This window comes from Macaca mulatta, chromosome 11 (genome assembly GCF_049350105.2).
Source record: "Macaca mulatta isolate MMU2019108-1 chromosome 11, T2T-MMU8v2.0, whole genome shotgun sequence".
NCBI lineage: Eukaryota > Metazoa > Chordata > Mammalia > Primates > Cercopithecidae > Macaca > Macaca mulatta.
In genome coordinates, this window is record NC_133416.1 from 126,988,562 (window position 1) to 127,002,882 (window position 14,321).

General features: G+C 44.4%; 1 protein-coding gene across 14 annotated transcripts in view; it reads right to left on the reverse strand.

Annotated features, from left to right (window-relative positions):
• CIT (citron rho-interacting serine/threonine kinase) overlaps positions 1-14,321 on the reverse strand; it is a 197,790-nt gene that overhangs the window by 23,785 nt on the left and 159,684 nt on the right. For 7 of the 14 annotated variants that reach the window (XM_028829964.2, XM_077955375.1, XM_077955374.1 and 4 more), the window contains 11 exons: positions 13,038-13,178; positions 12,179-12,286; positions 10,383-10,500; positions 9,931-10,095; positions 4,747-4,884; positions 4,018-4,198; positions 3,752-3,843; positions 3,130-3,234; positions 2,715-2,884; positions 1,077-1,157; positions 788-923 (listed from right to left, as the gene is read on the reverse strand). In XM_028829964.2, coding sequence (XP_028685797.1) covers positions 788-923; positions 1,077-1,157; positions 2,715-2,884; positions 3,130-3,234; positions 3,752-3,843; positions 4,018-4,198; positions 4,747-4,884; positions 9,931-10,095; positions 10,383-10,500; positions 12,179-12,286; positions 13,038-13,178 — 1,435 coding nt within the window. Of the gene's footprint in view, positions 1-787; positions 924-1,076; positions 1,158-1,585; positions 1,631-2,714; positions 2,885-3,129; positions 3,235-3,751; positions 3,844-4,017; positions 4,199-4,746; positions 4,885-9,930; positions 10,096-10,382; positions 10,546-12,178; positions 12,287-13,037; positions 13,179-14,321 lie in introns of all 14 variants that reach the window. The other 7 variants (XM_028829963.2, XM_077955373.1, XM_015152945.3 and 4 more) reach the window with 3 other exon arrangements.

A 14,321-nucleotide genomic window follows, 5' to 3' on the forward strand; every position in this document is an offset into this window, starting at 1 on the left:
TATGGGAACTCTCTGTACCTTTCAATTTTGCTGTGAATCTAAAACTTCTCTAAAGAATAAAATAAGGAAGAGAGGGAGGAAAAAGAGCTGAGATGAAGAAAGGCCAGTTCTTGACCACAGTATGTCAGTCCCTGGATCCAGCCATGCCTGAAACAAGACCTAACTGTTGATGTTTTAAACACTGAATCGATATATTATTGTTTTCCCCCTTTAAAAATAATGTCAGCAACACAGACAGAGAGAAATAAATTGTGCCCTGGTTATGTGACAGAATGCCTTCAATCATTAGGTGATATACTGAAGAACTTGGTGTCATACCTGCAACTAACTCTCAAATGGTTCAGGAAAGTGTGTGTGTGTGTGTACGTGTGTGTGTTAAGAAGAGAGGAAAAAAATTATGACAAAATATTAGCAAACGATGACTCGAAAGAGATCACAGAGTAACAGAGCAAGCAAACTCTCAGAAGGTCATGACCCATGGTGGTTTTCTTGCAATCGGGACAATGGGTTTGGCTTTAGTGAGTCTTTGAGGCTTAGCACTCTTCACTTGGCCTAACAGTGGGATGTTCTTTGGGAATGTCAGACTGTGCTAAACTGGATACTAGAAGGGAATTAAATCTGGACAGAGGGGGTCCATTAACTGAAGCTTGGGCATCTATGGGGACACAGAGATAAGAGCTACGATGGCTCCCGTCTACTATTTCGTGTTTTACAAGCATGAAACTTGGCTTCAACATATTGGCTTCCTTGAAAGTAAAGAAAAAGCACCATGTCCTTGGTCTCACACCTGCTATCATGAGTAGCTTCTCCAGGTCCTTGATAATATAAATTTGGAAGACTGCTCCAATTCCTGGGACGTGCGTTAGGGAGTTTTTCAAGACATTCAGGGCGTAGAGCCCTTCCTCGGTGCCCACCAACACCACCTGCAAGGGCAGAAGTCCGAAGGCAGAACATAAGCATGGTCACGTCACCAGAACAATCTCTACTAAGAGCAACAAGGCCTCCACAGCCTTTTCTTTCTTGATGGGGTGTGACTGTAACCAGACACCAGCTGGCCATGCCCACACAAGCATTACCTGGTCACTGAAGGGCAGTGTGCAGTTCATGTCTAGACGGTCATCACCTTCCAGTTTCAGCAGGGAGTTTCCAAGCAGTTTCTTTTCATAGGTGAAAGAAAAGAAAAAAAGAAGACGTCGTGAGGCTGATCTGTTTATGACCAAGCCATCCAGAGAGATCAAGAGAAGGTTAAGGCCAAGTCATTCCTGGAAATGCTCAGAAACACACATATGCTCTTAGCTCACCCCATATTTTGATCTGAGCTCCAAATGCAAAATGTGAGTGCTATTGTTATCTCTGGGGCAGTTGTTAATTAGCATCTGAGTTATAACTTGGCTGGGATGCAGAAATAAGGGAGTATAGTAGACATGGAAAGCTATTCTGTGATAAGAAATAAGCTGAAGCTAAGGAGATTTCACCTGCGCAGGGTTAATAAGACACATGAAAGACTCCCTCCCCCATAAGGCTGCAGCAGAAGTGCAAAGGCGCAGTGTTAGCAGCGAGCCAGCACGCCTCTGCATCTCTTTACCTGAACCCAGGCAGGCAGAAGCTCGTAAGAAACACAGACTCGGGCCTATTGTACACATATTAACAAGGATTTCAGTAAAAGGCTCACGTGTGTAACGACAAACAAGTCATCCAAACAGGTCTAACCACTGAGTAAAGTTCTTTTCAGGAGGCTCGTGGTTAAGAATCCTCCAACTGCTAACACATAAAGTGTTTATTAGGAGTGAAGAGTCTGAAAAGAGCTGTTTGGTCTTCGCTGGAGCAAACGCCCATGAGCAATGAGCACTGTTTGTATCCTGGAACATTCTAGGTGGGGTGATGCCAATCACAGCACACCTACGTTTCTAACAGCTTAAGGATAAGTAGGACTCCAAACCTGCCTACGGAAGAGCAAATACTGCAAAAACAACTGAGATGCTTATGAAAAGCCTTCCTGGAGGGGACGCAGCTGCCAGCAGCCTATTGTGCTGCTTCGTGGCCAAAGTGTTTCTAACTCAAGTCTTCAAACCAGACAAACTCATTTGAGTAAACAGGAGAGAGGATTTCCTTATAAGTACATTTGCTGTTGCATCGCCACAACCAAGGTCTACAATGCCACCAGAGCAGGCTACCGATGCCAATTCCCCCATTCTTTTTCCTTTGTTTTGTTTTCACAGTCCATGTCTCACTCTGTTGCCCAGGCTGGAGTACAGTGGCACAATCATAGCTCACTGCAGCCTCAAACTCCTGGGCGATCCTCCAGCCTCAGTCTCCCTACTTGCTGGAACTACAGGTGCATGTCACCACACCTGGCTTGCTTGCTTTCTTTTTATAAGAGATGGGATCTTGCTATCTTGCCCAGTCTGGTTTTAAACTCCTGGACTCAGGTGATCCTCCCGCCTTGGCCTCCTGGGTCACTGGGACCACAGGCATGAGCCACCGCATCCCTGATTCCCACATTCTAAATGGCTCATGATGCCACACAAGCTACCTTGGCACTTGTGCCTTCATCACCACCATACTCCTGGCCATGACACAGTCTAAAGCCATCAGCCCTCAGAGAGGGAGCCCGAGGGGAATCAAGATGGCCAATGGGATCCTCGTCGTTAACACCAGTTACCAAGTCAGCACCCTTTACAAAGACAACCTCCAGGGCCCGTTTTCATACTCACAGCATCAGCTTCTGCTTTTTCCCTAGAAACTCTCCCACCTGCGACAACTGATTCTAAGGCGGTGACCCAGCGCTGTTTGTCAGGGAAGCTGGGAGCTAGCAAGTAGAGGGTTCTCCCGGGCCAGCAGGTGGTGTGCGGGTGAGATTCCATCTTCAGTATGTATGGGACATCTAGGAGATTTCACAGAGAGCACAGGATTGGGTGTGGATTTCCCCCCGTTCCCACTGGGAGGGACGGCTCTGAGAGATCAAAGCTCCCACCAAACCATGCAAATCCCAGTTACCACCAAGGCGGGGAGCGGAGGAAGATGGGCCTCCTTTGCAGAGCCAATCTTCCCTGTACCACCCTTTCTGTCCCTGCTGATTGGCCAAGCCCGGCCCACCTCCAGGGCGGGGCTCCTCCAGCTCCTCCTCACCTGCTTTGGCTGTATTTGCGAGTTCGGAAGCACCAACGGCACCATGAATAGATACATCCCCGTCGGGAAGGCACAGCTCAAATTCTTCCACCGGCCTCTGTCCAGCTTGGTGCAAAGAGGAAGGGCAGAAAGAAAAACAAAAGAACAGGAACAAGAACAAGGGGAGAAGAGAGGAGAAGAGACAGCGAGAGAGACAGCAAGGGAGAGAGAGACAGGATACGTGTGTAAAGAGAGGCGCACGAGAACAAGGAAGGGACAGAGGTGTGCAGAGAAGGCAGAGAGGGAAGATAAAAAAAAATAAAGTGTGTCAGATGAGTAGCACAGTCAAATTTCTGATGACGATGCGGATTTATGGGTTAGTTGACTGAGGCAGAAGTTCTCGGAAGGTGTATTAGCAGGTGGAATCTTCAGGGCAGCGCCCTGCGGGTTCTTCAGGGGGGAGACCTATAGATGTGAGTATCGCACCAATAACCTTTAGAGAAGTCATTTAGTTTGTAAGTTTCAAAAATGGAAAAGCGTAGAAGGCTTGCAAGGCAGTCCAAAAAACAAAGCCTTCGCGCCAGCACTGGGGAGACCTGGGTTAGCCACGTGCAATGACCTTCCCCCTGAATTATTAATTTACCTTCTCTGGCTTCATTGTCATAAATAAGGACTTTTGATCCCTCCAGGACAATGTACTTCCTGTCCCAGCCTTGCTGTCCTCGTTTGTTATTCCTGGGGAAAGCAAGATGGAAAAGAAAAATGTCTGAACTCAGAAGAATCATCAGGCTGGAGGATGGGATGAGGGGGTGGCAGAATTCCTAGAAAAGACACTTCCCTAGAAAACATCAGGGACAGAAGTGGCTTGTGCCAGCACCTGCTCCAGCCCAAGCCACCCTGCCACGGTACCTGGGCACCTTCATCCACCCTTCCAGGTGCAAGCTGCTGCTGGGCTCCTTGGTCTGGAGACCTGGGGAGTTCATTTTGTCGCGGCAGAAGGCCTCAGTGAAGTGTGTGGCGTATTCGGCAGGCAGGCCGCAGGTGGCTGGCAAGCACGTGGAGCACTTGGGGTGACACATCACCTGACATTCTAGGGAAGAACAGTGAGCAACGTGAGGGCATGCTCAGCTGACCCCGGACCCTTCCCTTCCTCTGCCAGCCAACCCCTGGGCTTCTCCACCCCAGCCAGGCCCAGAGAATCTGGCCCTGACTTGCAGGTAGTCTCCTGAGCTTCCCCTGGTGCCAGGCCCCTGCAGAAAGGGGAAACAAAAGTGCCAAGTGCTCTTGATCCAGTTTTCCAGGCTTTAATCCAGGCCGCCCACAAACAGGTGTGTAAAGAACATACTTGCATGTTTCAGTTGGAGCCAGCAGAAAGGTAGGGAAAGACCAGCCTGACAAAAAGGGGCTGGAAATTAGCAAAGCCTAAGGCACTTTGAGCAGCAGGTTGGAGTCATGAGCTGCAGACATATATAAATTCACAGCTTCAAAAGGGGGAAATAGCATCCTCCCACTGAAATAAGAAGCTTGAAAATGAATGCACTACATGATGAGTTAGAAAAAAATCACCTCCACCTGATAGACTTTTTTTAGCTGGAGACACACAGGTGCCCAGCACAGATGCACAACTGCTGATCTTACCGAGACATTTGGATGCTTGGCGTCCAAAGTGCACGGTATCCAGACACACAGCACACTTTGTGGCTCGCATGTTCAGTCCTACGTTGAATCGGTGAGGAATATTGTGGTGCATGCGTTCCTTAAGACGCCGACTAAATTCTGGAGGAAAATGTTTTAAAAAATCATTAGAGTACTGCAAACGATCCCATCAGGAAAGTGAAAAGACAACCCACAGAAAGGGAAAAAATACTTGCAAATCAAATCTCTGATAAGGGACTGATATCTAGAATATATAAAGAACTCTTACAACTCAATAATAAAAAGACAACCCAATTTTTAAATGGGCCAAGAATTTAAATAGACACCTCCCCAAAGAGGATAAATGGCCAACGAGCACATGAAAAGATGCTCAACATTATTAGTCATTAGAGAGATGCAAATCAAAACCCCAAGCAGACACCACGTCACAACCACTAGGATGTCTACAGTCTAAAAAAAGGAAGGTAAGTGTTGCTGAGGATGTGGAGAAACTGGAACCCTCGCACATTCCTGGTGGAAGTCAGTCTGGTAGTTCCGTAAAAGGTTAAACATAGTTACCCCAGGAACCAGCAGTTCCACTCCTAGCTATAGACCCAAGGGGACTGATAACATATGTACCCACAAAAATCTGTACATAAATTGTTCACAGCAGCATAATTTATGACAGCTAAAAAGTGGAAACAACCCAAATGTCCATCAATGGTGATATGGTTTGGCTGTGTCCCCACCCAAATCTCATCTTGAATTGCAGCTGCCATAATTCTCATGTGTTGGGAGGGACCTGGTGGGAGATAACAGAATCATGCAGGCAGTTTCCCCCATACCGTTCTTGTGGTGAAGAATAAGTCTTATGAGATCTGATGGTTTTATAAGGGGAAACCCCTCTCGCTTGGTTCTTATTCTGTTTTGCCGCTGCCATATGAGACATGCCTTTTGCCTTCCACCATGATTGTGAGGCATCCCCAGCCACATGGAACTGTGAGTATATTACACCTCTTTTTCTGTATAAATTACACAGTCTCAGGTATGTCTTTATCAGCAGTGTGAAAATGGACTAATGAAAATGGATTAATGGATAATCAAATGTGCCATCTACACAATGGAATATTATTCAGCCATGAAAGGAATGAAGTTCTGATACATACTACAACATGGGTGAACCTTGAAAACATTCCATTCCATGAAACAAGCCAGACACAAAAGGCCACATGCAGCATGATTCATCTATATGAAATGTCTAAGAGAGCAGATCGACAGAGACAGAAAGTAGATTGGTGGTTGCCAAGAGGAACATTAGTGGAAGGAGAATGGGGGCACCGATAATGTGTATGGAGTATTTTTTGGGTGAGGGGTGCCAAAATTGTTCAAAAGTTGGAATGTGATGAGGGTTACACGACCCTATAAACTTACTGGAAAAGACTGAATTGTACATTTTTAATGAGTGAACTGTATGGTATGCAAATTACATCTCAATAAAACTGTTAAAACCATTAGAACAGGTTACAGATTTTGAAACTATTAACACTAACAGATGCATCTAGATTTATAAGACTCAACTTAAAATCTCCATTATCCAGTTATTAGGAATCAGGCTTTGTTTAAGAACATGTTACTGGTAGGAGATTGACTGACTATATAATGGTGTAGATGTCTGTGGGCATAAAGAAACATTAGCTTTTAAATAAATTGTTTGTAAATATTTTAGTTGTGAAAGTTTTGTTTTCCAGATGAAATCATATATCTAGAGCTTTTCAGAATCCAATTTAAAAATCACTATTATGAATTATAGAATTTCCAATTATCAAATATTTTAAACAACTGAAGAATTCTTTTATGTCAAGTTTTTCCACGAGTAAATTCCTTTTGTTCAAAATACAACTTTTATGAATATAAGAATTTATGGATGGATGAAATGTAAATATAAGAACAGATTCTTACATTTGTATTCCAGACTGTTAAAATTAAGAAGATTAGCTGGGTGCAGTGGCTCATGCCTGTAATCCCAGCACTTAGGAAGGCAGAGGCGGGAGGACTGCTTGAGCCCAGGAGTTCAAGACCAGACTGGGCAACATAGCGAGACCCTGTTCTCCACAAAGAGGAAAAAAAATTAACAAGATTGATTTTTTTCCATGTAATAGGCACCCTCTCAACAGTGACCTAACTAATTAGAAGCAGCTTTCAATATAGTAATCCCCGCTTATGCTCAGGTGATACATTCCAAGACCCCCAATGGATGCCGGAAACCACGGATGGTACTGAACCCTGTATATACTGCTTTTTCAATCTGATAACCAAGAGAGCTACTAAGCGACTAATGGACAGGGAGCGAATACAGTGTGGATATGCGGGACAAAGGGATGATTCGCATCCCAGGCAGGATGGAGCAGGACTGTGTGCAATTTCCTCATGCAACTCGGAACGGCACTCAATTTAAAACCTAACAATTGTTTATTTCTGGAATTTTTCATTTAATATTTTTAGAGCACAGATAACCACATAACTGAAACCACAGGAAGTGAAGCCCTGGATAATAGGGGACTACTATGGAAAGAAAATGTCAGGATCCACATTTCTAAATCCAACTCTGGTAGAACCATTAGAACAGGTGAGTTACAGATTGTGAAACTATTTTAACATTAACAGATGCTTCTAGATTTATAAGGCTCAACTTAAAATCTCCATTATCCAGTGATTAGGAATCAGGCTTTGTTTAAGAACATGTTACTGGTAGGAGACTGACTGACTATACGATGGTAGGCTCTCCTTACAACATCACCCCCCTTCCTTTCTTGGAAACGTGCAAGGAATAAATAACAGGAATGCACTTTGAAACTGTTTGGTGCAATATACGTGAAGGAGCAATATACTGTAGTATTATCATATTATCACTATTCAGGGAAGTTTCAGTGGACACCACAGCCAGAAGCAATGCTTTCCTCTATATTGTCACCACCATTTTAATGACTTTAAGATTAAAGCTCTTTGGCTGGGCACAGTGGCTGAAACCTGTAATCCCAGCACTTTGGGAGGCCAAGGCAGTTGGATCGCTTAAGGTCAGGAGTTCAAGACCAGCCTGGCCAACATGGTGAAATCCTATCTCTACTAAAAACATAAAAACATTAGCCGGGCATGGTGGCTCATGCCTATAATCCCGGCTACTCAGGAGGCTGAGGCATGAGAATCGCTTGAGCCTGGGAAGCAGAGGTTGCAGTGTGCTGAGAACATGCCACTGCTCTCCAAGCCTGGGCGATAGAGCGAAACTCTGTCTCAAAAAAAAAAAAAAAAAAAAGCTCTGTGATTCAAGGAGTTATATATACACAGGAGGAAGAAAATAACTTCTGGCTAAAGAAAAACAACAGCAACAAGAAAACACCATCTGGTTTACAACCAAAACAGGCTTGATTGCAATGCCATGATGCTAAACCACAGCTCTACCCTAGTGTTCTTAAGACATTCCAAACCAGCTTCCTTGGCCTTTTCTTAAGTCCTTTTAATCTCTAGGTAAACAGAGTACATTTGAGACCAGAAAGAGAACTCCTCACACTGGTAGAAATATAGATTGGCACAAACTACCAATATTCAAAATGTACATGACCTTTAACCCAATGATTCATTTCCCAGGAATTTCTCCAAGCACAACACTCACAGAGGCACAGGATGTCCTCTGCAAGGTGTTTACAGTAACAGGGGATTGGAAACAACCTAAATGGCCACCAACAGGAGCCTGTTTTAACAGATGAATTGCATGCTCACACTACAGAATACTGTGTGGTTCTCTGAAAGAATGGGGTTGGTCCTTATGTACTAACGTGAAACCTCTATGATAGCACTTTAATGAAATGAAGGTGTCTTGCAGTGTATACTGTAGTGGGCTATGATACTTATAAAAGAAAAAAGTCCTGAGAGATGTGCTTATTTTTTCTTGTTTTTGTTTCTGAGATGGAGTTTCACTCTTGCTGCCCAGGCTGGAGTGCAATGGCTTGATCTCGGCTCACTGCAACCTCCGCCTCCCAGGTTCAAACAGTTCTCCTGCCTCAGACTCCCAGGTAACTGGGATTACAGGCATGCGCCACCACGCCCGGCTAATTTTGCATTTTAGTAGAGATGGGGTTTCTCCATGTTGGTCAGGCTGGTCTTGAACTCCCAACCTCAGGTGATCCGCCCACCTCAGCCTCCCAAAGTGCTGGGATTACAGGCGTGAGCCACCACTATGATATTTATAAAAGAAAAAAGACCTGAGAGAGAGATGTGCTTATTTTTTCATAATCTTTTTTTTTCTTTCTTTTTTTTTTTTTTTTTGAGATGGAGTCTCGCTTTATCACCCAGGCTGCAGTGCAGTGGGGTGATCTCGGCTCACTGCAACTTCCATCTCCTGGGTTCAAACGATTCTAGTGCCTTAGCCTCCCAAGTAGCTGGGACTTCAGGAGTGTGCTACCACACCCAGCTAATTTTTGTATTTTTACTACAAACGAGGTTTCACCATGTTGGCCAGGCTGGTCTCAAACTCCTGACCTCAGGTGATCCACCTGCCTCAGCATCCTAAAGTGCTGGGATTACAGGCGTGAGCCACCACACCCAGCCTATTTCCTCATATTCTTTAAATATAATCACACAATGTAAGATACATGAATGATACAGACATGTGGTCACATACATGAACCATCACTGGAAGGATACAATGGCTGAAAGCAATGGTTGAGTCTGGGTAAGGGATCTGAGGATGGGGAGCCAGAAGACTGACTTCGTTTTTTGTTTTTTGTTTTTGTTTTTGTTTTTTTTTGAGACGGAGTTTTACTCTTGTTGCCCAGGCTGGAGTGCAATGGCACGATCTCGGCTCACCACCACCTCTGCCTCCCAGGTTCAAGCGATTCTCCTGCCTCAGCCTCCTGAGTAGCTGGATTACTACCCAGCTAATTTTGCATTTTTAGTAGAGATGGGGTTTCTCCATGTTGGTCAGGCTGGTCTTGAACTCCCAACCTTAGGTGATCCGCCCACCTCGGCCTCCCAAAGTGCTGGGATTACAGACGTGAGCCACCGCGCCCAGCCAAGACTGACTTTTTAATCTTTATCCCCTAGTATTACTTGTAATTTTTACCATATGCCTGCATGTCTTAGTCAACTAAAAAGAAATTTCCATACAACAACAACGGCCCCTTGAGAACGTACCCTCTGGAGTTGAAGACTCCTTTCTGCGGCTGGATGGCGGGGCCAGCAGGCTCATGGCACTGGGCTGGTGCTCTGGTGACCGCACGATGGCGGACATGGCGATCTGCTGCCTCGCGGTGGCTGGCGTGGATGGGTGTGGGTGGTCCGTCGCTTTGCGGTGGGCAGCTGCAGAGAGACCAGGACAAAGCCTTTTGGTTAGCTGGGTAGCCTAGAGAACCAAACCAAGCAGACTGTCCCTGGGCTGTCTTTCAAGGACCCAAGACCAAAAGAATATGCGTCACATCAACTTGGCAACACACAGGGGCTATACATTTTTCAGACATGGGATGTCTGGTTTGAAAGCATATGGGCCATAAACAGACACTGAACTAGTTAGTCTTGGCTGATCTCACTGAGATCAATCCTCTGCCTTTTCCACAGCCTTGAGCACTTTGGAGAGAGCGAGCCCCTACCTTCTTCCCGGGCGGACCGGAGCTCGATGCGGGTCTTCTGAAGGGCTTCCTCTAGCTCTGCACAGCGAGCTTTCTCCTTCTCCAGGGCCAGCTTCAGCTCATTGTACTGCAGAGGAACCTGTGTGGGCAAAGCAGGGTCCTCTTTCCGTCGACTAAATAAACCCTAGCAATGGAAACAGAGATATCTCCTAACTCCTGGAAACTGGCACTTGAAACTAGCTAAAGGAAATCTGACTCGGGAGGAGCAAACCACAAAAGCCAGGAGCATACTCACTGTAAGTGTATTTAGTAAAAATGGCATGTGAATTGGGGGAAGGGTAGGCTGAGCCACAGCCCGTTCCAGTCGGCTGAAAAAAATAGGGGTGCGGAAGTTTTCACCAAGAGGATTAAAGATGCTTGAATGGCCACCACCTCTTCCTTTAGCATTGCCAAGACAGGAGAGTCATGTCCTGAGTCTTTCCCATTCAAAAAATGGAATCAGGAGAGTATGGAGTATGGAGTCAGGAGAGATGGTTCAGAGGTCACTCTTGCCTTGAAATATGTCTCATGATGCTCAGTTACAAGACACAGAGATGAGTGTTTTGTAAAAGGAAGCAAAATTTTAAAAAGAATGCTAAAATGAGGTCAAAACAAGGGGCTTACTCAAAAAAAAAAAAGGCAAATGAAAATATTTACTATACATGGAAAAAAAGGAAAACAGAATAATGCAACTTAAAAAAAAGTTAACTAAAAAAAAAAAATAATAACAAATGGAAACACCCTAACTAAATCAAGTGACATAACCAGATAACAGTTCACTGCTAAAATAAAAAAGATTAAATATCATAAGCATAACAACCATTTACAGTCACGCAGCATGCAAGAAAATCCTTCCCATGCAGCCAACGTCTAGTGGGAGGCGGCCTTTGAATGTTGTGCTCATCCCCTTACAGTGAAGACAGCATTGGAAATACTGAGATAACTGTCAACTTCAGCCCTCCACTCCTCCCTCCTAAGTATTCTAAGTCATCAAGGCCTCTCCTGTAAAACCACTGCCACTGCCACTATGGTAGGCTTCTGCAATTGGAAGGAAACTGCAAGCTCCTTTGAAACTTTTCTTGGAACTGGGAACACCTGGCCAAACCTAGTATGAAGGCTTTAGTGGGAAAAGCATGTATAGATTGGGCTTATGAAAAACAATCTTCTCATGTGCACTACGTATAACCCTGCCCCTAGTTTGTAATTCGTCTCTTACGATCTAAAAGGGATGTTCAGTACTTGGCAGAGCGGAGAAGTGTCCAGTCAGACACTTCAGGCAGGTCACTCCAACTCCCTGAGTTCTTGTCTCTTTGTGAGCCAGTCAAAAGGACTGGACTAGATCACTGTTAAAGTCCTTTCTGGAGTGTGGTATGATAGACCTGAACTGCTGAAGCTGCATACTCGTGACTTGCTAACCCCCTCTGGAGTCATGTACGCATGACTTAGGTGTAAACCTTTCTCTCTGCACACACCCCTCTGCTCCAGCTGCTATGTGTGTGGGCCGGAAAGGGATGACTTCTTTAACAGCGAAAGATACTACGATTTGAATGGCCAGAAACAAAAAGTAGTTTGTTACATTTGATTAATGATATCTTTCGATAAGACCTATTATAATTATCTCAAAATCTATTTTTCAACCCAAAATAAAACCAAAAATAAAAAAGAAGTGTACTTTGTTTTCTTCTATGTTTCTATGATGATATATCGCAGTGGTGTGCACTGAGCCATGAATGATGAGTGAAACTGACAACTCCCACTTTTCAAACACTTTGACTCACCTTTTTCTTTTTAGCAGGTTGGTCCATTTTGGCTTGCAGAAAATCGATGAGTTTGGTTTGTTGAGAAATAGTGCCTTCCATTTTCACCTTTTCATGAGAATAGAGAACCTAAAATTCAAGAAAACACACTAACCTCAAACCCAGACAGAAGTCTACTTTTAAAGTTGGTACTTTAAGAAACTAAACAGTGAAGCTGTTAGGATGCTAACATATGAAAATTCAACACAAACAGTACTGAGTCGGTATTTATTTAGTCCCAATTTTACTGCAAAGGAGAAAAAAAGATGTATTTATAGATAAATACGTGAAAAAGTAAAAATAGCAACAGGTTCATTGTAGGTCATGGTCACTATAGAAATCTTCCAACTTCTCTGAATGTTTGAAATCTTTGAAAATAAAATCTTGGGGAAAATACACACAATATGCAGCAAAAAGATACCGACAGTTTTACCAGATGACTCTACCATCGTGCTTTGCCTCTGCAGACCATTTTATTTATTTATTTATTTATTTGTTTGTTTGTTTATTTATTTTCTTGAGACAGTCTTGCTCTGTTGCCCAGGCTGGAGTGCAGTGGTGTGATCTCAGCCCACTGCAACCTCCACCTCCTGGGTTCAAGCCATTCTCCTTCCTCAGTCTCCCAAGTAGCTGGGACTATAAGTACCCGCCACCACGCCCAGCTAATTTTTGTATTTTTAGTAGAGACGCGGTTTCACCATGTTGGCCAGGCTGGTCTCGAACTCCTGACCTCAGGTGATCTGCCCACCTCAGCCTCCCAAAGTGCTGGGATTACAGGCATGAGCCACTGAGCCCAGCCATGCAGACCATTTTTAAGCAGATTCCCTCTGCCAGTCCTCACCTGAATGTTTTCCAGCTGATACTCCAGGTCACTTCTTTCTGTCTTCAGCAGATCAGCCCGATCTAGAGCTTCTTGCAGTCCTTGAGTCAGACGGAAAATGTGATTTTTCTGCAGGTCCATCTGCTGCTGTAATTTGGCTTGCTAGTGGGGAGAAGGGCCAGGGAAATGCTTGATACTGCACACAATACAATTTGTTCCCCCGCTGTTCCTATTTCAAACTAATTTCAGGCATGGCACCAGAAGTACAGCTTTCAAAATCATCTCAATTCAGAATTACCAATTGTCATCTATTCCAAAAGGATGCAAGCACAGTTAAAATGAATTTGCACAGAAACCTCTGCCAGCCAACAAGTCCCAAGATCCTTACCGTTACAGGAAGTCCAGGCTGCAGGGTTGGCCTTCCCTGAGTTCCAACTGAGGATATTTTGGTACATTAAGGTGAGGATATTTTGGATGGCATGAGCCATCCGAGTTGACATCTAAGGCAATTCAACTCAGTGCCATGACAACTAAGGTCCAATGTGTCTTTATTTTTTGTTTTCAAGATCTTAATCGTTGCTATGAGAAATTACTCCTTGCATGCAGTGTGGTATACACAAAGAGAAATCATATCATCCCTTACTTAATAAGTGTCCCATCAGGGTGAGAGACCCCAACAAGTACATGAATAGCCACAATCACGGGAGTTATTTCTACAACACTGGGGGAAAAGAAGAAGAAGATCCCAGAAGTACAGAGTGTTGGTAAAACCCAGAAAAGAAATTCCATTGAGTATATTGAAAATAGTTTTGTGCTGTAAATCTCGCTCCAATTTTTATAATGGAAGTTAACAGAAAACAGGACAGGCTATAAAGACGCTGGTTTTGTGGTTCTTTTTCCTAAAACGCATCCATTTCTAAAAAAGCAGGAGAGAGCAGGCATCCTGATGAGACGGTGCTTGATTTTATTCAAACCCTGGATTATAGCTTAACAACACTTACTGTGGCCCAAATAATCTCTTCCCTGGTAGCCTGGGTCCTCTGCAGACTTAGGGACAGAGAGCTACTCAAAGCAATGAACATCACCACTGGAGATTCCAAAAGGCCTATGGCAGCCCCCAAACTCCTCCATCCCAGCAGGCCCAGAGGCAATGATAATCTCAGAATTTCCTGGCCCTCAGAATTTCCTCTGGACAGAGAGGAAAAACCTCTGTTTTTCTTTCCATTTATATTCCTCACCTGCCCTTCCTCTTAACAGGTAGCTGATTCCCTAAGGCATCGTGCTGCAGTAGAAAGACCTGGATGA